Raw genomic sequence first — 25,798 nt, 5'->3', positions numbered from 1 at the left:
TGCATTCACTTGATCTAGATGTACGTAATAAACTGGCAACTGAGTGTTCATCAAATTTATAAAGTATTCATGAGATCTTTAATTGTTAAGAGGTGTTAGTAGGCATATTTTCCAGCATTTCAGAGAGTCAGGCTAGTGGTTTCCCCCTGCTTCATGTGTTTATGCTAAGCTAGGCTAACTGCCTCCTCCCTCCAGCTCTGTACTTACGTGGTATCAATCTTCTCATCCAAGTCAAGCAAGAAAACAAATAAGCATATTTCCCTGAATGTTTGATACCCTCTATTCTACATATCAAACTACTTACATTGTGTTATTTAAACCAGTTATATAATGTAATTGAAAAGAAACCTAGAAAATAATGAGAATTAAAACAATTACCCAGCAACCCTGAGTCCTACATAATCTATGACTAAGGCAGGCCTATTAATCAAGCAAATCTTTGCATCAATTAGCAAATGAACTTCATATATATTATATTCTACTGCATTGTACTTTCATTACAGTTTCATCAGTTTTTGTACCGTCAATATGCAAATTTGCAATATGCAGCTTCAAAACTGAATCTAAGTATGAACTCTGTACAGGAAGCCTGTGCTGCACATTCAGAACAAAATCAATGTTCTGCTGGACCAAAAATGATCTTAATTCCATTAAATCTCATTAATAAAAACAATTCTGACACTGAGAATGTATTCTTAAAAATCTGCTTTCTAAATCTAAGAACTGAAGTCCAGGTGAATGTCGGTGAGGGCTAAGGGCACACATGGATGCCCATGACTCACCACCTCAGCGCTGGAAACGTGGAGCAGATTCGGGGGGTGATAGCTGGAGGACAGGGCCTGAGACTCCAGGGTGCTGGAGTCCTGCAGCTGCTGAACAGTGGAGAACTGGGGCTGACTGTAGCTCGAGTCAGTGATGGTGAAGCCTGGAGGGAGCCAACGGAGAATAATCAGCCCCAAGTTACTGATCAGATTTAAAGGTACTGGGGTGCACTGGTGCATAGGTTGGCTGCAATATTGACTCTACAAGAGATTAAAATAATCTGATGGCACTACATTCAACAGCAGAAGTGGATCCATAAGTCAGCACAAATGCAGTTGATGACTCAATAAAGGCCAAATCTTTCTCTGAGCAAAAAGGATCATTAGAAACTATGAAATCTAGGTGTACATTAGGTTTGTGCAACTTCTGCACAACACAGCAAAATAACAGGCAGAGACTTGGCCCACCAGCAGGGAGCACAGCTTTCATTGATTTTAAATTACTGAACTTTGAGCAAAATGAAAACTGCTGACACCAATTACCGACCAGCGCGGGGATTACAGGCTGCAGCAGAAACGTGATAAGATGATGTGCAGTCGTAAGTCTGTTACTGCAAGAAATCTAAACATAAATGGTCTAAAAGCCCTCCAAAAACAGACAAGCAACTTAATGTGACCGTGATAGTTGTTGAAGTGCTATTGTGTCATTAATGAATGGACTGAAAGAAACAGTGACAAGAGAGCAGCTGCTGATGATAATCACTGTGGAACCAGCAAAGAATGAACACATCATCTGCTGATGTTATGACTGCTAAAAGTAGGTAGCGCAGGTGCTATATGTCACAGTAGCTATTGTACATGCTATGTGTTGTAACAGCGCACAAGAAAGCTTGAAAGCAGAAACAGCTGCTTTTAATAATAGCAGACAGGCTTTATTGAATATTTACTGGCTATTTTAACTGTTAAGGATCTCTTATGATCTGCTTTTGTATGACTGTTTTGACTGTTCTGATATAGTTTCGTTTTCAGCGGTTTGCTCTCTACTCACGTGGCTGTATACTGTTCATAATGTTATCTGCTGTGAGCTGTCTGACTCATGTATCTCTTGGTACTGTGCATGAGCAACCTCACTAGTTTCCCTTCTGCTGATTAAGAAAGTTATCACATTGCAGACGCTTTTCTCCAAAGCCACTTACAATTTAATTCATGGGTTGAAAATACTTAACTTATGCTTTGAAATTCTGTGTTTCGATATTCAGTCTAAATTCCAGGTCTGTTCTAGACAGATAAAAAGGACGTAGTTATTACAGAAAAGGTAAATGCTGTCAGTGTGTGATGCAGCCTGCAGCCACTGGCTAAAGTCCACTGCTCTGACTCCACAGGATCCAGGCTGCCAACAACAGTCGCTTGGCATGGTGGGAACTTGGTGAGTTAGTTTGGCAGGAGTAAAGGAGCAACCATATGTCTGAGAGCACTGCACTGGATTAAGAGTTATACAATGGAGAGGATAAGAATGGAGGCAGAGAGATACAAGACACTGCCACAGATGGTACATGTACTATGACCAAATTAACGGTTTGTTGTGGGAACTGGAGTGAATCAGCTTCTTTTTCCCCCACAACCCAAAACTGCTGTTTTCACTGGCAGACTGGCGAAGCTGAAAGAAGAGCCTATTGTGTTGTTGATGTTTTTGTTTGATTTCTTTTTAATGACAATCTAAAGTGAAAGATTTTATTACCAACACAGTTTCTCGCGGCCAGCATTTGCACACTGCACAATCAATTAACTCTCATAGCAGAAAACAATGCAGGGTAATTACTGGAATGATGAGTGACTTGTTACAGCTCATTATCTCGTCTCTTTTCATCGTCACTTTTCAATCAGACAACATGTGTTTTAACAATAGGAGGTGACTACACCCAGATTTTCTACGTCTCTGTCGCATATAAACACACACTCTGAAGTGTACTTTCATGCATTACATATTAGTTTGAACTGTTTCTGTGTGTGTGTGTGTGTGTGTGTGTGTGTGTGTGTGTGTGTGTGTGTGTCTGTACCTTGTGTTAGAGCCTGCTGGTCAAAGGCAGGCTGAGGGAGTGCTGGTGTCTCAAACTGGCTGATATTCTGAGGCAAAGCATGTTGGGTAGTCACGTACGAGTCTGTAACCACAGAGAAAGAGATGCACAGCAGAACAGCAGGTGAATGTGGTTGTCACAAAGATGATAAAAAGGACATTTTCACTGTTTTGCATCTACGAAAGATTTAAAAAAGACTCCAGATTTAGGGGGACCTACTGGCAGCTTATAATCACTTGAAAATAAGCACCATCGTGTTTCCACAGTAGCCCAGTGGACAAACCAAACTCTGGCTCTCCATGTAATCTGCTGTTGTTACCTTTGTGATAATTAGTGATGTTGGCCACTGTGTGTCCACGGCTCTCTACTCAATACAAACAGCGTCTCGCATGTGGATATAACTCTATAAACGACACAGTTCGCCGTGCAGAGTCGTGCAAACTGGGGAGTTCATAATAACAATAATTTTGGTTTACTGCAAAAATGAAAGAGAAAAAAATAGAGGTTGGACTAGGTCTTTCTCACTGCTGCAGGGGTTGTTTTTTGGGAGCGATATGAAAACACTACATTCAAGGCGCTTGTCTCCCCCTTTAAATTTTAATACTGTACGTCCTTTGTATGCAGGGTAAATTACCGTCTACCATATACACTATTTAAGTGTCATAAAATATACATAGCTGAGGTCAAGAGTACTGAGCCTGACTATAAGACATGCATTTTAAAATCCAAAGAAGTTTGATGTTTTAGAAAGACCAATTATATTTGCCACGCCTTACTGTGACTTGCCTCGATGTGTTGAAGCTCCACTGGATCTGGTGCATTTAGCCATATTTTGGCCATACTGAACAAACAGACCACGGAGATGTGGATCACACTGCAGGAGTGGTTTGAGAGGTTTCCATTGTAACAAAATCACATATACCCAACACCTTTGTCATAAGAGGAAGATTTTTTTGTCATTTTTTTGATGAAATTTAAACATTTCAAACAACAGCTTTGTGATAATAAGGATTATGTAAATTTATGTCAAATTTCAGGACAAAATGAGATGCTACACATGTCTCTGGGCCTGTACCCAGTAGCCCTGTTCAGTACCCCTGGCCATCCCTCTGGCCCCGCTGCTGCTTACCTTCACCTTGTACAAGAGGTTGGTCAGTCAGTGGTGCCTCCAATGTCACTTGTTGACTTCCATTCACCACCTCTGTCTGGCCCAGTCCCAGCATGCTTTGCTGCTCTGCCGACGTAGCAGGTGGTTGCTGGAGGGAATCTCCCTCTATTTCCACCTGCATATCATGGGCCACAGTGCCTCCTCCTAAGGGGTCTTCTGTTGACTGGGGCTGCAGCTGCTGGGCCAGTTCATACCTGGTTTGGCAAAACAAGAAATGGAGTTTTGAACTTCCTGGTTTGTATATAACTTCCTTGTCACTGCATATCTGATGCTCCTATGTACATGGCAACAAACGCAACCATGAACAAATGCCCTGACAAAGGCCAAACCTGTGCGTCTTCATGTGCTTCCTGCAGTTGGGTGAGGACTTGAAGGTCTTCTGGCAATAGGGGCACATGTAAGGTCGCAGGTCACTGTGGGTGGTCATGTGGCGTCGCAGGCTGCCGCTGGTGGTGAACGTGGTGTCACACATCAGGCACTTGTACGCCTTTAGGCCTGAGTGGGTCCTGATGTGAGCCTTGAGGACTCCTGAGGAAGCAAAACCCCGGCTGCACTGCACACACTTGAAGGGCCTTTCCCCTGTATGAGACCTGCGGTGATAAAAGGATGACAAGACGAAGCTAGTTAGGCATAAAACTGCAGTCTCAGGATTTAAGTGGGGCACAAAGTACACAGCAGCACCATATTATTAAAAATACTAATACTGAAAACTTAACATTTTCCTAAGGACAAACAAAATGAACAGTTCATTGCCGCTCCAGGTCCACCAGTGACTTGAGGCAACTGTCCCTAGTGGCAGATATGGATCCTCTGTTTGTGCTCATTCATCTAAACCTGCCAACAAAGAAGATAAATAGAGAGGCGCAGCTCTCTAAAGGCACTGCAAGGATGACAGCGCCATTCTTTAGATTAACCTCTCAATATTGAAATGAAGACAAATGCTGGGAGTCTGTCATAATGCAAAGGCTAGAAAGTTCAACAGAGACATGTAGATCAGAGCGGCTGAGCACACAGGATACTTATTCTGAGGGTTCTGTCAATAATGTATTCTATGCATGACTGACAGGCACATTTTAAAGTTCGTCTTTGCACTGTTCACTTACAGTATGTCGGGTATTAGAACAAGCCAATGATGAGAAGGTACATATCTCCAAAGTACTTTTATATACAGTAGTAGCTTTGCATTAAACAGGGATATGAGTACATGTATTAATAGAATCATTTGAACATTCTGGTTTAATGGGAAATTGGGGGTGATAAATACCGAACACCACTCTATTCTCTTGCTCTCTACTCTCCTCTCCTGTGTTGCATCAATTTCACCTCACTTCCCCTGGATCTTTAGCACACCAAATTCATCAGCTTTGTCAATAGAACTTCTCCTCCACTGCTTTCTCCCCCTCCTCTAACTGATGACTGAGCTTAAGTCTTCAGCTAAAGCAAACTTAGCCGGCTGAACATTGTTCCCTGGTGTTCTCTGACATGATTATCTTGGCTAAGTTTGTAAGAACCATTTAGAACAGTTTCAAAAGACTTGCTGCTCTGTCTTTGTGAGCACTCCATCAATCTCCCAGTGAATCCATTCTCTGTTAAATGGTAAATGGTACATGGACTGTATTTAAATAGTGCTCACTCAAAGCGCTTTTACAAGACAAATACATTCACCCATTCACATACACATTCGGACAGCAGCTAAACCACAGCCACCTCTAGACACGAACGGAAAGGGACACTCTAATCAGTAAGGTCCATCCTCTGGGGACCAGAAATAACCACAAAAACTGCTCGCAAGTCATACTCATCAAACAGTACCAGGACTTGTTGGAGATGCCCCTTTTGGTTAGGCTCACTGATATATGGGTCTTCCCCATGGCTCCATCCTGGGCCCCTTTTGTTCTCTGTATAAATGCCACTACGCCACATTACCCACAAATCCAACATTCAAAACCACGGTGTCATCTTCCATCACCTACTATCTTGTCTCTCAGACATAAGGTTTATGCCACTTTCAATGTTTTATGTATTTTATTTCATTCCATCCTCTGTACTTTTATGTCCCTGATTTTATCTAACTATAGTGCTAAAGTATCATGTAAAGCTGTTGTTGTTGTTTTGAAAGGTACTATATGAGTTAAGTATATTTTTATTAATATTACTTTGTTACAAATTTCAGCCGGCCACTAGATATCTAGTGAGTGGCGCTGACAATTTAACCTGAGGGTGGTGTATGATGAAACGTTATGGAGTCTTCAAAATATATTAAGAAAATAACTCTATTATCAGCAGATTCATCAAAAATTATTTGTACTTCCCTGAAAAACTCTGAAACTCCTTAACATGATGTACTGGGCATGCAGCGTTATAAAGAAGCTTTACCTGACATGCTGTTTCAGATGGCTTGATTTCTTGTAGGCTTTACTGCAGAACTGGCACTTGTATGGCCGGTCGTTGCCCACCACCTCCAGGTACTGTTGGAAAGCTAAGCGAGGGTTCTGGGATGGGATGAGGCCTGTTGAGCAACATGTAGACACGAATATGTGGACATCCATGAGAAACGACATTCCATTTTGTACAGAAACAGGCGGCAAACATGAAGAAATATCAGCAAGAAAGCAATGGATACAAATGTACCTGTCAACATGGGCTCTTACCGAAGTCAGTGATGAGGATGGGTTCCTGCAGGGGGATGTCAGGCAGAGGTAGGTTACTCTTGGACACTTTGGCTTTGCTGGTTTTTCGGGGAAACTTGTGCTTCTTCTGCTGTAAGCTTTTGAAGTGAGAGGCAATGTGTGTTTTCCTGTGGCCTGATGTACGAAAGATCTTGTCACAGTGAGGGCAGGGGAAAGGACGGACACCTGGGAAAAGTGAAGGAAAAAACAGCGCTTTTGGAGAATTAGTATTTAGAGAATTAGACTGATTCTGACGTCATTTGAAACAAAAATCACGACTCCAAAAAATAAGCTACACAAAATATTTACTACATTTAGACTTGCTGTCCCTTAGCCAATCTAAGTGAATAATATGAAATTCACACATAAACCAAAAACGTAAGCAAGCTCATATAATTTTATTCAATTTTTGTCTACAAAAGGTTACAAAGCCTTTCAGTTAGCAGCAGACAATATATACTTCTATGAAACCAAATTACAGCACAGGGAAAAGTGACAAAGATATGAAACTGTAAAGCCTCAGTGAGAAACACAGCTGAGAACACATTTATCAAAAGCCTTAGCTCAGAGCTAACACATAACCAGAGCTAAAGTAAACACCTAATATAGACAGTGCCATTACATAGCAATTAGAGAGACAAAACCTAATGCACAGACGCACATAATAATTTAACTGTTACACAGTTTTGTTCGTCCACACTAATGCTGACATTTCATGTCCACGGGATGACTCTTTACGGTAATCTCTTTCAGAGAAGAAGCAAAAACAGAATGATTGCAAACACACAAATGCAAATAAGGGCTCTAGCTGTAGCAGCAGCACTATATTTACACGGGTCCAGCTTTTATAATTTGCTGTATAATTTATATTAACATATAGCTGAATACTAAAGGACAGTCTGCCTGCCAGGACACTGAAAACATTATGTTGAAAGTTCATATATGTGTAATGTTTAACATGTGTAGGATGTGACATGAGGGACATGCCGATAAAGTGAAGTAAGTGCGTTCAAATGCTCATTTTTACTTTGGCTTTAAATGTAAGCGTTTCATGAAGTGGACCTGCTTCTCACCTGTATGCAGACGCATGTGTACTTTCATGCTACCAGAAGTGGAGAAGCACTTCAGACAGCACTGACACTCAAAGGCCTTGATACCCGTGTGCGTTTTCATGTGTGCTGTGAGGGTACTCTTGACAGCAAAAGCTCTGAAGCACTGTTTGCACTTGAAAGGCTTCTCGTGGGTGTGGATGCGAATGTGGCGAACAAGATCGCTGGGCTTCTTGAACTCCTTGGAGCAGTATGGGCAGCCATGCCAGCGGACACCGTTCTCCTCCCTGATGGAGCCTAGAAAGGAAGGCAGAGTGAAGCGGCTGTCCAGTCGATGGCTTGATGCTGCAACTGAAAGCTGTTTTTATTAGGAATTTGTCCATCGTTACAAATCATGAATCATCCAGTTTATTAAGTCTGAAAAATGAAATGGACAAATAAGACAAGCATGTAGCTTTCAAGCTGCAAATATTTGGTAAATTTACTAAATAAATGATTAACTGATTAATCAGTATTCTTAAATATAATTGGTAGAGATGTTTTGTGCTGTGGTTTACTCTCTGTTACATTCATCCTACCTGGCATTTGTATAGGTTTCTTGAAAATGCTCCTTTTCCTCTCCCTGGCCGGTTTGTCAGGACCTTGTACTTTCTTGCATTCTGCAGCAGCGCCCTCAGTGGCCTGGTTCTGGGACTCTCTGGATGTGCCGTCCTGCGGCTGGACCACACTCAGCCCGCTGTTCTCCAGAGCTTGCTACAGAAACACAACAGCAAACACCAGAGCTTACAGATGCCTTTGCGTACAATAAACTACTTTCTCAATTCTTTAAAAAAATCCTGAACCTTAACACATCTGGAATTGTTATTAGTATGGATTCAACAATTTGATGTATGGTGGTAAGAATGAGGCAAATGCTTTGTGTTGGAGAGCAGAGGTCCCATTCAGCCCTCCAGCAGTATTCGTTTTAAAGCTTCCTGGTCCAGATTCATAATCATACTGTCTCCTTCTCCTTGGATGGATCAGGATTCCACCACTGTGAAAAATCCTGGCATTCAGTCACCAAAAGAAAGCAAATCATTTAGGTTCAAGCAAATATTAGTTCAGGGACTTTTTGGAAAACATGTTCTTTTCATCTCTTTCTCTGTGCTCAAATATATCCCCACTGTGAGCCCTTCCATCTCCATCAAAATCATTTCCACATAAACGGCTCCGCTAACGTTTTTGAGATCTAAACTGACTGCTGACGTGTGTGTGTGTGTGTGTGTGTGCTCCTGTGCCTAATTGCTAGATCCACACACAGACAGAAAGACAAAGGAAATTGTCTAAATTGTGACTTTTTCTCCCATCTTCACATCCTGGGCATGTACTGAGTTTTGTTCTGATCATCTAGTTCACTGAGTGGGTGAACGTCCTTCGCTCACCTGCAGGATGTCTTGGTTGATGGCGGTTTCCATAGCAATAGCTGCCTCTGGAGGTTGGGGCTGGGCCGTCTCTCCGCTGACCTGTTCAGACAGCTCTAAAAGTTGCTGAATGACATCTGTTACCCCCTCGCCGCCCTCTGATCCACCAGGAGCCTGACCTGTTGGCTCTGTCTCCTGAGGGAGAGGAGGAGGAGGAATGGACCAAAGAGGAAGGAAGAAAGAAGAAGACGAGGACCGATGTGACAAAGAGCCACTTTGACATGTTATGCATCAAGCCAACACAGGCCGTGGTTATGGGTAGTATGTGAATTTGCCACTCAAGACGCATTAGGATCTTAATTTATCTCTCTGTGATTGAAAAGCCTCTGGCTTCAATACTAACAGAAATCGCGACTAACTGTGGGGAAAGAACCGCAGCATGTCTCATTACACTCTTTCACAAAAGAAGAAATATACAGGAACATGCTCGATGTGAATGTTGGGCTGGTCAAGTGCTCATGTTTCCTGCATTGTGCTCTCTTACCGGAGTGCTGGAGGGCACCTCAATAACAGAGATGTGCATCTTGCTGATATGGGCATTCAGGCTGCCCAGCTTCTTGAAAGCACAGCTGCAGTCCATGCATGGGAACAGCGGTACGCCTTTAGTCTGTAAGAGAGCACAAAACACGTACAAGACATTATGCCGAGCTGCCATGTCTATGCTTTGATGTTAAAGCTTTGAAAATCTTGAAAACATGTTATTTCAGAAAGAAATGTATGATAATCATGAGAAACTGGTAAATACCAACTGAACTGAAAACATCACGTTGTAGTTCAAGCTGTGAATAATGGACAGACATAAACTGGCATGAAGGCTGTTATATTAATGCACACACAGTTTGATAAAGAAGCCAAAGTTACATGAATACATTTGTCCCACAAAACTTGGAAAGTAGTGGAACACCTGTTTGGAACATTCCACAGGTAATCAGGTTGATTGGTAACAGGTGATAGCATCATGACTGGGCATGAAAGGGGCATCCTGGAAAGGCTCAGTCGCTCACAAGCGAGGATGGAGAGAGGTTCACCACTTTGTGAACACATGATTGGATAAAGGAGATTACTACATGGGCTCAGGAACACTTTATAAATCTGTTGTTGGTAAACACAGCTTGTTTGCATTCTGTCAGTTTTTGGCCAGTCAAAATGCAAATTCCACAAGAACTGCTCACGAGTGTGAGCGCTCATTTCTAGGTATGAATTATGAGTGCTTCCATCCACTCAAGGAGTCACTTACTATTATCTGCAGGATCATCTAATGGATGCAAGTGGAATATGTTTGTGAGAATGTGAGGGCATATGAAAGAGCTCCAGTAAGGTGTCATCACTGTCATGATGATAGGTATGTGGCAGCTGGGTTAAGAATGAGTGTGCACAGGTGTGGAACATATGGGAAAGAGTGGAATAGATGTCATGTAAGGGGATGGTGAAGAGTGAAGGTAGAGCTCACAACAGTGATGAAAAGATGAGGACAGAAAGAGGGTGTGAGGAGAAAGAAGAGGAGCAAGATGAAATTGTGAGACATGTAGGTGGAAGATTTTAGGATGAAACGTACCTAGAGGTTGATGCCACAAGGGACATTTGGGGATAAGGAAAATTAAAAAATGGATGAAATTCAATATTTTTCTTCAGGAAATTGAAGGCAGCAAGTTCAGTAGGGTCACACACTGAGGTGAAACTGCCAGTGCAAAAAAGAGGGTAAAAAATCCTAAAATGTAAACTGTCTGCATGAGCGCTTTCACTGAAGTTCAATCACTTAAAGCTGCTGAAGTATCAGGTAAAGCTGAGGCACCAAAAGAGTCTGAAGAGTCTGTTAAAGTCTAATCAACGAAAACAAATTCAAATCCATTCAGTGTGATTACTGAAAGACTTCTAAAAAGTTTTTGGAAACTTAAGATTAAAAAAGTGAAACCACACTCTTTGTACTGCTATGGCCTTACTTTATTGTTAACTGTCACAAAACAATAAATAATAAGCAGAATTTGCCTCTAACAGAGCACAGTTTTATTGGCAGTACTTTATACACAGATACACAACTGCAAACTCAAAATAAACTTGTTCCTGACATCCTGTGAGGATTAGTGATTTATGATGTTTGTGAAATTCAAATTTAAATGCCATAAATCCACAAAAGTGGGGTTTTAAATTCATATTGTGAATTGTGCTTTTATGAATCTTTAAACAACCTTGTCAAAAAAGTAACTGGCAACAGCAGCTCGATTTGTTTGACTTATATTTCTAGACAGTTTATGTGACAGTGTTACTGCCTGAACATGCCTCCACCCTACATGACCAAACGCTGTATTTGGTTTGACCGTGATGATTTTCCTCCCCTGGCTCCTCAATATGCATCTGCTCACGCCATCTATTGTGAATAACGCCCGACCATCATTTATTCAGAAAGTCAGTCAATCTTAAGGACAAACAGGAACGCTGAAGGACACTTGTGAAAATTGGATGCATTATTAAAACGGTACGGCTGTTTGCCTTTCCACAACTAATTCAATCAACAGGCTTTTAGCATGGAAAACACAATCATGTGAACAAAGGAGAACAGAAATCCAGAATTGGTTCAAACCTATTTTGTTATAAAGACAAAGGAACAACGTAAGAAAAAGTCTCATTTGACCAACTGAACCTCTGACAGAAAATGATTGTGTAACATTTCACTGAGATGTGTTGACTCTTTCTCTGGAGACAATGACAGGAGATACCAACTTTACCAAGCTCTGCCCTAAATGTCTGAGTGATGCTGATTCTCCTTGCTATCTGCAGTAGGATTCTGGGTAAAGTGTTTGCCTTGCGAGTCAATCCACAGCAGCCAAGCATATATCAATATATGCTGGAAAGACACAACCACTTCAATTGTGTATTACATCACCTGGGATAGGTTCATGTACAATAAACTGACTGGGATTCAGTACTTCCCACTGAAGAATGATGGGGTGTTACAGGAAGTCACCGATCTTTACTAACAAGACTACAGCTGCAGCTCCCTTCAGCTGTGCAGAAACACAGTGATGTTTGGGCTCAATGCTAATGCAAATGATGCACAGAGGCGATGCTAACACACTGATGTTCAGCAGGTAGAATGTTTACCGTGTTCGTCTTAATTTGCTGTGTCAGCGTGCTAACATTTGCCAACTTGCACTGAGTACACAGCACAGCTGAGGCTGATGGGACTGTCACTCGCTTTATAAGTACTTCAGTTATCAACCAACAGTCCATATCATTTAGTTAACACACCTGTGGACTGCCGTGACAGCAATTTCAGATTTCTTTTTCAGAAATCTTCTAGAATCTATAGCCTCACTGGTAAACACCCAGGTTTTATCTATTCCCCAGCTGGCACTGACAGCAGTCAGCCAAATGAGCATGGAGCTTGATGTGCGAGCACAAAGCGTCTTTTATATTTGAAGGCTTTGTTACCGTTTTGATTAAACGCACCAGCACTGAGGACTGTGCCATAATCCACTGATGGTGGACCCACTGCACCTCCTGTGATGGAGACCATTGTGTTGTTTTACAATCAGGCTGGCAGAAAGCTGACCCGGTCCAGACTGACGCCCCATTACTGGAAGCAGTCATCAACTAGGAGCTACTCCCACCGCTGTCACTCCACGCATTAATGGACTTTATTAACAAACCCGAAAAAAGGACACTCAAACACAGGAGAATTCATTATCTGTCAACAGGCACATTTAGCCTCCTGGGGAAGACTTTGATGTGTGCAACTCTTTCCACCTTTCAACCACAGTTTGGCAGAGGAGAAAGTGACCCCATGGACAGAGCACTGCGAGAGACCAAAGTCCAGGCTAAATTAGGATGGATAAATCAGGAGGGCTCCTTAAAATGGGCTGCTGTGAAGTGTTTACAAAAGAGAAGAACCAGATGAGGAACAAAGAGCTGCAATTTCACCTCATTCTGCTTCCAACAGGCCAACAAAATGGCATGGTGTCCTGCTGCTCCCAGTGTAACGAGTTGTGAGGCAGGAGGGCTGGTAATTTAGTGTGCGAGTGAAGGAGGCGTGCAAAAAGAAACTGAAATGTCTTGGACAACAACTGGAATGAAAGAAATGATACTGAATTACCAAAACCTGGTAAACAGCACGGAAAGCATGTGATATTTCCTCTGCATGATGAACAGCAGTATGAGTGAGTCTGTAACTTGAAGCCTTTTAGCAGTCTTAGCTTTACTAAGGCCAGGACAGAGAGCATCTCTGCAAGCAAACAACAAACACTGGACTATCAGCGATCTTTTCAAATCAAAGGCACCATTCTATACACAACAGAAACACTTAAGGATCAGCGTTTTCTCCAAAATTGTGTAGTCTTATGTCAGTGAATGAAGTGTTGGAGTGCTTAATCCCATCGAAGGAGAAGACAACACTGACACAACACTGCCTATTCGATCTTCATCAGCCACTAAATGAAAATCAGATGTTTCCGAGATTGGCAGATGATAAAAGTCACAGGAATTAAAACTGACACTGATGGAAGTGGCTCACTTGTCTCTCTCTGTTTCAGACAGTGACTAAAAATGCATGGCAATTTGAAGATGGATTCAAGGTCACTTCAATTCCTCTACTTTCAATGAGCAAGAAAACCTGACAGGAAGCCCGTCGTTTCATTTCAAGTGAAATCTGCACAAAGTTTGGATGGAAAAATAACTACTGTGAGAACTGAAAGGAAAACCTTCTGCACAGGTTGTTGTTGGGTAGCTTCTTTTATTGCTGTGATACACAACTACCTCTTCACTGGTGGATCCCATCACGCAGAGATCTCTCCTCCACCACAGCATTTGAGATACGAGTGTTTGAGTATTTCACCTTCAAACGGGCAGCACTGTGCTCTTACCTCAGAATGAACCCTCTGAACGTGGGAGTGCAGGTTCCCCTTCTGGGAGAAGGACGCCGGGCAGAACATGCAAAGGTGAGGTTTCTCTCCAGTGTGTCTCACCATGTGAGTCTGCAGCACCACCTTCTGGTTGAAAGCCTTGCCGCAATGGGTGCACTTGTAGGGCCTCTCACCTGAGGGGAAGGTCAAACAAAGGTCAGACTGTGATGCTGGAAACACTGAGGACAGTTTGACTTTACTGCAGTTTCTAGAATCTACATTAATCATTTGAAAGCAGAAGGTAAATGGTGAAGTCTAGGGGTAAATACTGCAAGTTGTTTTTTTAAATGTCCTTGATTATTAATCATTAAAATCACATTACTTCAAGCTGCCTTTGAGGCAGATTAAACATTGGATATTTGCACTGCTAAATTACTGTGACTTTAACATTAACTCCTAAAAAATTACTGACTTGCTCCTTTGTATTTTGCTAAAACTGCTGTTTCTTTCTTCTTATTAGTTGAACAAAATTCCCCAATATATCAATTTATCAAGATACAGTGACAGTTTATATCAGGTTTGGTTGCATTATTTTTTAGTAATTTAATACATTTAGACCAAAAAATACACACAACACCCTGCTTGTGTCCATCTTTATGACTTAAAAGAGTTTCTTTGACAGTAATTCATCCTGCAATACCAATGACATATGAAAGTACTTCATTTTGTACTCATGTGACCGTGCAATTTTGTCACCATGGCACCAACATAAGGCCATCACTGGCATTATTTCCAGGCCTAAATAAGGATATAATCTTGCGCTCTTACCTACCCTTCTGTGTCTCAAAGAGAGTGAGAGAACAAGGCTTTATGTATGTGTGTGTGTGAGTGTATGTGTGTGTGTGTGTGTGTGTGTGTGTGTGTGTGTGTGTGTGTAGTCCCCCAAAGCGACTCTGCACTTCATCAGCTTGAGAGCTGTTTGAGATTCGAGGCACAGAGGAATCAACTCCATCCAACATCAGTCATCCAGCCAGCCAAACAAATGAACATGTGGCTGCCATGTAAACATCATGTGGGAGGACGCTGCTACGTTACCTGCACCCAGACCGGCTGAACAAGACCACATCCATACAACAATATTGGAATTTAAACTGGAAACCAAGATTCTACCCACACGACATCTGTGTGTGACAGCTGAGCCATGACCTGAGCTGAGGTGTGCGAGAGCAAACGCAGCAAAGTGTTCAGGAGTTGGTGCAGTTATGTGACAGAGTTAACCAGGGACAACTCAATCAGAGGACTTCCAGGTTAGTAAGACAAATGCGAGGCTTCAGCTATATAATACTGCCGAGAATTAAATCCAGGGGCCAAGAGCAAACTCTCCTGTTTGTGCCATCGCTTGCCCACACAACCTGCGACCAAGCCGGTGCCCACCCACACTTTCGAGAACAAAAACTGAGTACTTCTGTGGGACGACGCTCTCCACATCATCACACTAGATCTACGCAACCTGAGCATGTCATCCCCTCCTCTGTGCCTGTCGCTCACCTGTGTGTATTCGTATGTGCCTGACCAGCTGGCTGGGCTTTTTGAAAGCCTTTCCACAGTGCTGGCAGCTGTTCGTGAACCCACTGCGGTCAATGTTTTTCTTGTAGTTTCTGGAACTAGAGGTGAGTGGCCTGTGGAGGGAGGAAACATAAAGAATGTCAAATTGGTTTCAGGCGAGGCGAGGCAAAACTTTTGCTGCATTTATCCCTTGGAAATTCATTACTGTTTTCCTGTTTTAAAAATGTTTGCGCTGTAGGTAAAGACAAGCTGTTTGCTCTGTTGGAACCACTGTGATGTACAAACCCTTGTCATGTTTTGCACCAACTTTTTCCCCCCATGAAAGAGCAACAAGGTGCGCCTGTTTCTTGAGTATTGGTCCCTAATACTGACAGATATTTTTTGGTTTGAGTCGACATAGCCCTAAAATGCACCAGTGACATCCATCTGAGCTTTCATTACTGCTCTTGCTGCAAGGCTCTTTTTTGACCTTGGTTCTAATGTTTAGCATCCACCAGTCTGCACACAACACTAAGGACTGCTGCCCTTTTTTTTAAGACTTCTTTGGGCCTTTACTTGTGCTAATGAAATACTGCCTGCCATGTGCATTCAATTCATGAGAGTGAATGAGAGCGTTTAAAGCTGCAACCTTCTGTTCGCTGAATGCTAAAGCAGACGGTGAATGTCCCCATGCAGCCTATAAAGGCTTTTTAAAAATATCAGATATCACATTTTGATGGAGGTTCATTTACGTTTTTGCCCACTAACATAATGAGGAAAATCATTTAGGTGGAATGAAGGGTTTTACAGCGTCATCCTGCAACAAACCCTGCTCTCACTCTGCCCTACAGGACTGCTCACACACCAAAATCATTCCACAAGAATAGCTGGAAAGTGCTAGTGTGTCTGGATAGTCTGTTTCAGACGCCCTTCAGTATCCATAACTCACACACGCTGTATCCTTTAGACTAAAAATTGCCTCAAACAAGATCTTCAAGGTTGCTTTTAACAGCTGTTGGATTCCCGTTTAACATCCCCATGACTCAGTCAAAGGAAATAAATCAGCATCTGGGACCCTGCCTGACCTCATCTTGACGTGACTCTTCATGTGCTCCTTGAGGTGTGCGGACGTCTTGAACTCCTTGTCACAGGTCTTGCAGGTGTAGACCTTGATGCCCGACAGCTCTTTACGGTGCTCCTCCAAGTGCAGAGAGAGCTGGCTCTGGAGAACGAACTCATCTCCGCACTCCACACAGATTAAATTCTGCAGGGTTTCAATTGCAACAAAACAAGGAGATTAGGTTCTTCCTAATAAGCAGTAAAAGCAAATCAGTGGTGGTTTTATGTTGGTGGGATCTGCTGACTAACCTCCTCCTTCTCGTGCAGCATGATGTGAGATTTGAGGCTGGCGATGCGGGAGAACTTCTTATTGCACACCGGGCAGGTGAAGTCGCAGGTCGTGTGCGTGGACTTGTGGAGTGTGAGGTTGAACTCCACATTAAATGTCTGAGAGCATTGGTCACATCGATGAGGCTGCAAACGAGAGAGGACAAGTTAAAGAAAGGAGTGAATAATGTAAGTGTGAATGAGCTCAGACATCTTCCTCTGCAAAGCAGTCCTTGTTGCTGTTAATTCTCGCTCTTGGTGGAAACAGAAGGATGGACTGCGGTGCTACCGTAACTGACTTAAACAACTACATTTGCTGTGAATCTGGAAAGCTGTCACCCCCTCCTCCGTCCCTGTCCTACCTAATAACAAGTGTCCCCAAGAATCAGGGGTGGACTTCTGGAAAGAAACAGGTATATTCCAACGTAACATCTCAGTTTCTAATCTAATCCAAACAATGTTTTATGTGTGGATAATCTGGATAATCTGGAAGAAACAGAAAGAGAGAAAAACCACCAAGATACGCAAGTAAAGAATATTACCAGAAAACATAAAAATGATTTCCCACGAGGCAGAATCGGCCCCAATATTAAATTGTGTTTCTATTAGAGAAGCTGACTGAATTAATTTCAGAGTACTTAATGACTGCGTTCAAGACTGAGAACACTGAAGCTGCTGACTCTTATTCAGAGCATCAGACCACGAGGCTGCCGCTCTTCAGCCTGGAGTGAATGCCTACACAAGAGAAGATGGTGGCCTTGAAACTGAAACAGCCCATCAGTACAGGTGCAGCTGCAAATGGCGTCCTATTATTGTGTTCTCAGGAAAACCTAGATCCTCATCTGTGAATGTGTGTGTGTGTGAGTGTGTGTGTGTGTGTGTGTGTGTGTGTGTGCACGTGACAGACAGAGATTGAGAGAGGGAATAAGTGGCAGACAGACAGTGAGACGCAGAGTGAGTGTAGATAGATCTGAGAGAGGGTGCACTTGCACATTAAAGGACAAACAAAACATTAATTAGACAAATATTCACATATTAATTAATAACTACAAAAACCTGCATTACTCAATAAGAACGAATACACATATATTCATGACATGTCCCTTTAAAAGCTCGCATTGTTAGTCAAAAATAGAATGAATACATAATAATAAAAGGAAAACATCTGTTGCTTCTGAGAAGAATAAGTTCACATGTACATCAGAACAGAACAGAACAGCCAGAGAGCAGAAGGCTCTCCCTCACCTGCTGACTCTGTGGATGCTAACGGTGTGTTTTAGGATGTTCCTATGCAGGGCCACAAATATGCGAGAGGGCAATGAAAACTCAAATAAATAGGCACTGTAACCGATTCACTCTTGCTGGCCAGTGAACACTGCAGCACCGGTAAATTGCGGCTGTGATTCAACATCTACAAGGGGGGTGCACTATTTACTGTGCTATTTAAGACCGTTATTGGGCAAAACAGCCAGGGGGGTGGGGGTTGGATGAAACAACTTTGGTCCTTATAAGCACAGGTTCAGTTATAATTCTGCTCTGCACTACCACAACAACAAAAAAGAGTAACTGTACGTCTTTTCCCCAGGAATGACTCCCAGCCAATCATTCAGCTGTGCCGATCCAGAGGGACAGTAGATCCCACCGTCCTAAGTTCTAGAGCAGGGAACATGTTGTCCTTCTGCACTCCATCGTTTTCCAGACACGGCACAAGGCGTCTTACACAGCCCAGCATCGGGTCTTATTTAGCAACGGTTTATTCTGAGGCTGCTGAGCAAACACCCTGTTTACTGAAAACATGGGGTGCAGTCGAATAGTCAAAAAAAAAAATGACGTCCTCTGTCCTTCCCGAAACACTTTTCCTTGACTTGGATGGAAACTTTCATGAAGTCAAGGACAGATGTGAAGTAGAGTTCATAAAAGACAGCCGCGGTGCGAAGAGGATTCGACTGCCCTTAAGGTAGAATACAGAACTATGTAATGGTATTGAAACGGGTCTTCCAGGGTCGCTTTAAATGTTGCTGCCGCAAGGAGTTGTGGGACAGCATTATCTCCTTTCCTTGTTCAGGAAAGTCCTGTGTATCCTGAGCTAAAGGACGTAAGAAAGGAGCTCTGAAGCACCTTTCCTTTGCATGTGGAGATCAGCTTTCATCATGATTGCCACCTCTCGGTCATTTCACTCAGTTAGGAACCTTCTTTAGCAAAAAAGACTATTCAACCACAATCACGTACCTAATTCTTGATAGTATGTGATGTAACTGTGGAGCACTTTGTTGTGAAATGTCTGTTCAATCATTGATTGATGGCAGACTAAACTGAGACCTGTCCTGTACTGAGTATGACAATAATGGCATCAATGGCAGCATTGTGAAAAATCACTGGAGCTGAAAAATTCAGGACACCTCCAGCTTTGATGCTAAGTCACTAGCCTGGCCCAAATCCAAACTGTAGCTGGGAAACTGTCTACCACAAAAGCAGGTGAGTTATTCTCTTCACCTGCACCAAACCAAGGCAAAAATGTCAGGCAGAAAGACTCCTCTATCCCCACAAAGCGTTACTCAACACTTATTCTTGTGCTTTGTGAAGGTAATCCACAACAGGTCAGCTACTTCAACAACTACTTCACAGATGAGGCTTCTCCAGTAACGGCTTGATACCTCCAGTACATCTCTGCTCTGGAACACGCTGCAGTGGCTGGCCTGGCATTGTATGGCAGCATCTCCCTGAACTTTCTGGTTGCATCCAATATGAGCCTTTTTAACCAAGTTGAATGAGAAAAAAAATCCTGACAATCTCACTCACTGGTGATCAATTTTCACTTGAATGACAGTCAGTGCAAGTCAGAGCTACCAGGTCAGTGCATGATGAGAACTACTCTCGAGGTGGACTTCAACAAAGCAGTAACAACTGGATGCAATTATATTGGTTCGACTCACGATCTGAATGTGTGGAAGAATATAGATTCATGTGCTGATGGCAGAGAGCGAGCACACACTTCTGAACTTGTCCAGATTAACAGTGGCTACAAACATCTGAGTTCACCGTCTTATTATGGCTACGACTGGCGACACTGACGAGCAGCACTCACCTTATCGTTGATCTCATGTTCGCGGAGATGCTTCTGCAGCTGGCTCTCAGTGGTAAAGATCTGGGAGCATATTGTGCACTTCTTGTCCTTGAGCTCTCCATCGCTGAAACTTTCCGCCTTACTGTCGCTGGGATCCGCATCTGATCAAGCACAAGAGAAAACACCTGAAGATCTTCATTTGGTTCACGAGGTTTGCTGCTCACAAGAATAGCTGAAGTAGATAAAATATGGTACATTTTCTACCAGCCCCTGCAACTGCACACATGCTGAGTTCAGTGACTTCATGTTTTAAGAGATGATTTACAAGAAATGACAATAAATAATCCCAAAGACTGCATGAACATGTCTGTCCTGGCACATTTTTATTCTAATTTCATCCCTTTAGCTTGTGTTATTCTGTTGGTTTGTTTATTGGGATCTCCATTATCTGCAACAACTCCTCTTTCTGGGGTCAATATAATGTACCAGTAATTATACAGTACCATAGTGAACAGAAGGACTTGTTATTGACAACTAACAATGACAGTAATAGCTCTGAATTGAGCATGCTGGCTGTTAAAAATTGTTTTTATTATTATTATTATTTTTCTGATATCCCTCAAATGTTTGTCCTGTCAGGGTGGACAGATCAGAGACAGTCTGCATTCAACACTTCGGACAGTGCATAATGAAGGTTTGCAGGTTTGTTTCAGTTCACCTTGTTTGCAAACACATCTGCAGTCTTATGCAAATAGCTTTTATCGCATTGTGTTAGTCTGGGAACCTGCTTGGGTGATTTTGTTCTAACTTCAACAGTTCGGTTCCGCACACCCATCTTGGCTGTCAGTCACGGACACTGCAGGCACAGCATGGAGCGCTTAGCTGATTCATAAATGAACCCGATGAAACAATGTCAACGCCACGATAGCGTTTTGTTTTTGTTGTCAACGACTTTGCATCCAACAGCGGGATAGTGTGTGCACGTATTGCTGAAGTTCTCCAACTAACGTGTCATAATAGCTAAAACGGGCTAAATTGTATTCCGGTAATGACACTGAAATGCTAGCACGCTGAATTCATTCAAACGACACGTTTCGACTCTTCTTCAACTCCTGTCAGTTCCTAAAATGTGACTGTTTGTTAAGACCAGACAGAACTGATCCATCAGCAAGTGGACAGCCTCGCTACAGTGCCTCCAAAGATAAAAATAACGATGGCCAACGTTTGCCGTGTTAGCCTCGAAGCTAACGGCAGCGAAGCGCGCTAGTTAGCAACATCAAGCTAATGACGAATTGCTGATAAACAAAGATTTAGTGTAAAACCCTTACTTTGACTAACACTACAGACTACCGCGGCTGTCCCCCTCACGGACACCAATTTAGACTGGAAGCCAATAAGAAGAGGCACCGAGATGTTATTAATATCATTCCGCCTCAATCACTCCTTCGCCGCACAAAGCAAAGCCCACCCGCAATACTATATCCGGGGACTATATACACTACATTGAAGTGTTATTATAAAAGATACAGAGATGTTTGTCCAAATAATACCAGCTTATTTGGATAGCCCATAGTCTGTATTTTTTATTCGTTGCATTTTGGTACTTATTACCTGTTTCGTCGCTGCTTTTAACTCTCAGTTTGCGAGGCCGGCCCCGCGGCATAGTTCCAGTACTCGGGGTGGGTGTGCTGTGAACGATTTGCTTTTCAAAATGGCGACTCGGTCATCTGTACACAGCATCGTACCCGTGAAGACGCACAGCTGCACGGAGTAGGGAGACATCTACCGTCTGCTTCATTGTGCATGCACCTTCAGGTGCACACAACAACAACTACTTTGCTGTTTTACTGATAAGGGAGTGAGCTACTGTCATTATCAGAACTATAATTAGGGCTGTCGATAATTCATGAAACATTTGTAGTTATAGTATATTTATATAATGTTCAATACTTTTTGTTGTTGTTGTGAAGTGACGTGGCTGCATTTGTTGTAAATACCTTTCCATAAAAATATTCTAGGATCATGTATAAATATATTTTAAAACTTATTTTACAATTAATAATTTAGATGACACCTGTAGCTGTAGTTTACAGTACAGCAGGGGGACCTGAAGGCCCCATTGTTTATTTGCTAGGTTGTAGTAATTTAAGGTACAGCAAATTGTTTGGCTATTTACACAACTAAACCACATTAATAACTGAAACAATAAGAGGTACTGCATTATTACCTTCTCATATGTCAAATTTTACACTGTGCATATTCCTAAATACATTTCTGTTTAACCATCACTAATTTCTGGTTAATCAGCAGCAGCCTATACAACAGTACACTATATAAGCTGTCAGAAGTAAATACTTTTTGAACGTAATGTACAAATAATAAACAAATAAATAAAAAAAAGCTAGAAAATTAAGTCCCACTCCAAAAAGTAAACATCAGGCAAGCTATTCACAAATGTAAAAACGTGAGACATCTTGAGACATCTATTCATCTTAATTATCTTTCCACCTCCTTACTATCATTAGCCAGACCACACATAAACACACACACACACACACACACACACACACACACACACGCACACAGTAAGTTTCAAGTTCAAGTATATTGCTTTTCATCCATGCACATAGTACACAGCTGAAGGAAATGTCGTTCCTCATGGGCCTGAGGTGCTTCTACACAAATGAGAAGGGAAAATAAAGTAAAATAATATATATATAAACAGCATAGATATAAAATAAGAATTCTGTAAGCCGTAATACTGCAATAAAATAGAACAGAAATGCTGTGTTTCCATGCTTGTATCTAACCCTATATAAACACGGTGAACAGTTAAGTCAAGGTACAGCCATGAACCTCAGCTATATAAACCAGATTAAAGGGTGAATGTCATTGATAACCCTAATGAAAAAGAACTCTAGAGGGATATTACAAATGTCACAACAAAACTATAGATTTTCCAGCAGGAAGTATGAGAATAATGAAGCAATTACATTAACTCTATTCACTCTGTTATTTTGATTAAACTAGAGATAAAGACCTTAATATTATGAACACGTTATGCTATAATTCCCAAGGGGAAATTTATTGGAAAATTAGGCTGGTACCATTGGAGAGAAAAGTATATAAAGCACAGTATTGATTGCCAGTGAAGTGCATGCCAAGATATTACTGGATTATTATTAATACCAATAGGGAATAAAAATAAGATAGTGTATGATATAGTGACTATAAACTCACCCATGACATAGTTTAAGCCCTTTAGGAGCATCAGACATAAAAATATCATAAACTGTTATAAGTTGGTTTTGCACCCGTCGCTGAGTGCCACAGACAATATCATATTGATTTGTCATGAGGGTATGAGGCATGCTGTAAACTGACTTTATTGTCCATTAACACCAGCAGAGGGAGGCAATGAGTTATGAATAGCCCTGCTCATTTATGGGCCAATAATCCTGATTGTGCTTCTGTGCTCCACAGCCTGAAAGGCTGCGAGTTTCCATCAGATTGCCTCTGGATCTGAATGTGTTAACAACAGGCAGCTAATTGATCAAACACTTAAAAATGACCTTACATTCCAACTGATAGACACATCAGCAGCTCGCAGCCAACACACAAATGCACACAAGATGACTTAAGTGATGTTAAAGTCTTGATCCACGTCTCATTTTAAATGCTTGTCCATGTTTATAATCTGCTGCTGGTATTGATAACGTCTCTTTCGTACGTGCACAATGGCAGGAAGTCAAGAGAATTTCTGTTTTCACTTGACACAAATAGACACGCTATATATGGAATATAGACCACTGGGGAGCACAGCTGTGTGTTCAAATAAAGGAGGAACGACAGAGCATGGATGTCCGTGTAGGTTAATTGATTCTATTATCTTGGTGACTAAATATAAATACATTCCGCATGTTCCATCTGGTCGTGGAATATCTTGAGTTTTTAGATGAGCATCTTAGAAACAGGAAACTTTGGAAATTTTGTCTTAATGAAAAACATTTTTCCATTTCACATTATTCTGCAACTTCAGCTGCTGGTACAATTGTTTGGTTTTCCATTCAGGACACATTGGATTCTACATGCTAAACATATATATTCATATGCATATAGTAGCTGCATGTAGTGTCTGTACTGTAGTGTAATGCTTAAAGTGGGGAGAATTATCAAGGAAAAATCCCCCATACACATAAACACAGGGCAGGATTATGTGCAACTTTACCATATTATCACACCCATAAATAGATGCCCATCTGCTGCATGCATGTATCTTTAGCAGGACGTAAATCATACTGCATCTGAGCCTGAGTGCCTCAGCAGCATTTTTCCCTGATACAGGCCTACAGGTGGGAAGCCGTGGTGACTCTTTGGGGAAGTCAGCCCCTTGACTTTTAGTGAATAAGCCACCAACCAAGTGCGTGTTCATTGTGTTAGAACATCTGTTCCTGCCAGGCCGCCAGTTACTCTGCCTGTCCCCTCGTGGCTACACAGGCCACTGATCTCACCACTGAAAACAAAAGACTGGACATCACTCTGACCTTGTGGGATTGTCCACGCCCCTCTTTCTTCTCTTTCTTCTCTCTCTTTTTTCTTTTTTTTTGTCTCTGTGGTCTTCTCTGTTCGCTCTCACCGCAGTCAAGAGGAGAGCGATCAGTCATTAAAATTGTCATGGGCTCTGGGAGTGGGACTGTCAGGAAGCCCACCTCTGAAGGAGGCGCGCTAAACTCGTGTTGTGAAAAACGTGCTGAGAGTGTGAGGGAGCTGCTGTTGTTGAGTTGCATCCCTAGCCTTGTCATTCATGCTAACAAGCCTCACCAACAACACTGACATCAATGATACTGGCTTTCCAGCGAGCAGGCTAGACATGAGTCAGACTTGAAAATGCGGTGCTTGTTTGCAGCACTTTGCAGATGAGGTATCTCGTGAACATCTCCTGTGCAATTAAAGATTTATTCCTTGATTTCTTAGCAATCAGAAGCTTCAGTTGCAATTTAATGACTCCAGATTATTCAGCGTAATGAGGGAGTAACAGAAACATCCACTGACTGAAAGGTGTCCTTGCTGTTTTGGCTCGCACGTTTTCCCTTTTCAAACCAGGACATTGTTGTCTGCAGATTCACCACCGCTTCACGCAGAGGCAGACAAAGCCCGAGTCAGAGTCCAAACAAAGGATAAATTCAGACATGATATTCTCCATATGCAGCACGAGGCCGGGCTGTAAATTCCTCAATGACTGGGTTGGAGGGGGGGGTTGACGGGTCTTACAATGACCCTTGGAATGACCTTGTTCAGTAACATTTCACATCCTGCCAGTGTTTCTTCTCCCAGGTGTGGCAGAGTCTCCCCCTGTGCTGTCAGAGAGCACCGTCCGGATCCATGAAGCCAATCATTCTTCGGCATCATGGAAACAGCATCTGACAGCCGTGGTCACCATGGGCGTCCTCCCCTGTGACCATCCTCAACGGGGGGACCGGGGAGGTAAGGCCACACTCAGCAACACTCTGCCGGGTCTCTGCTTTAGTACAGAAGCTTTTGACCGTGTAAGGCATGTGTATGTCTTCAAATTCAAGCCATAATACACATAAAACACAATGAGCCTTCAATGATTGTTGAATATGGAATGTTGCAGCTACAAAAGATGAGACAGGAAAAAAAATATTACAATATAAATAAGAAGTGAACAAATGAATATTTAACATCTCGCAGTCAGTAATTGACACACTAGAATACAAGACTGGAATTAATAAGAATTACAATGAGATGTCGTTAACAGCATGCAG

General features: G+C 42.2%; 1 protein-coding gene across 1 annotated transcript in view; it reads right to left on the bottom strand.

The window, feature by feature from the left end:
• The window catches only part of LOC143324818 (zinc finger protein 236), a 41,823-nt gene extending 20,122 nt beyond the window's left edge, over positions 1-21,701 (bottom strand). Inside the window, exons 1-16 of the mRNA XM_076737567.1 lie at positions 21,624-21,701; positions 20,034-20,173; positions 16,931-17,095; positions 16,648-16,826; positions 15,566-15,696; positions 14,039-14,211; positions 9,667-9,789; positions 9,144-9,317; positions 8,301-8,475; positions 7,747-8,019; positions 6,656-6,859; positions 6,381-6,513; positions 4,334-4,594; positions 3,966-4,198; positions 2,819-2,920; positions 783-925 (exon numbers count right to left, since the gene is read on the bottom strand). Coding sequence (XP_076593682.1) covers positions 783-925; positions 2,819-2,920; positions 3,966-4,198; positions 4,334-4,594; positions 6,381-6,513; positions 6,656-6,859; positions 7,747-8,019; positions 8,301-8,475; positions 9,144-9,317; positions 9,667-9,789; positions 14,039-14,211; positions 15,566-15,696; positions 16,648-16,826; positions 16,931-17,095; positions 20,034-20,173; positions 21,624-21,675 — 2,661 coding nt within the window. The 5' untranslated portion in view covers positions 21,676-21,701. The remainder of the gene's footprint in view (positions 1-782; positions 926-2,818; positions 2,921-3,965; positions 4,199-4,333; positions 4,595-6,380; positions 6,514-6,655; positions 6,860-7,746; positions 8,020-8,300; positions 8,476-9,143; positions 9,318-9,666; positions 9,790-14,038; positions 14,212-15,565; positions 15,697-16,647; positions 16,827-16,930; positions 17,096-20,033; positions 20,174-21,623) is intronic.
• Positions 21,702-25,798: the final 4,097 nt, after the last annotated feature.

Source organism: Chaetodon auriga, chromosome 8 (genome assembly GCF_051107435.1).
Source record: "Chaetodon auriga isolate fChaAug3 chromosome 8, fChaAug3.hap1, whole genome shotgun sequence".
NCBI lineage: Eukaryota > Metazoa > Chordata > Actinopteri > Chaetodontiformes > Chaetodontidae > Chaetodon > Chaetodon auriga.
Note: the sequence above shows the minus strand (reverse complement) of the source record. Positions and strands in the feature narration are given on the sequence as shown.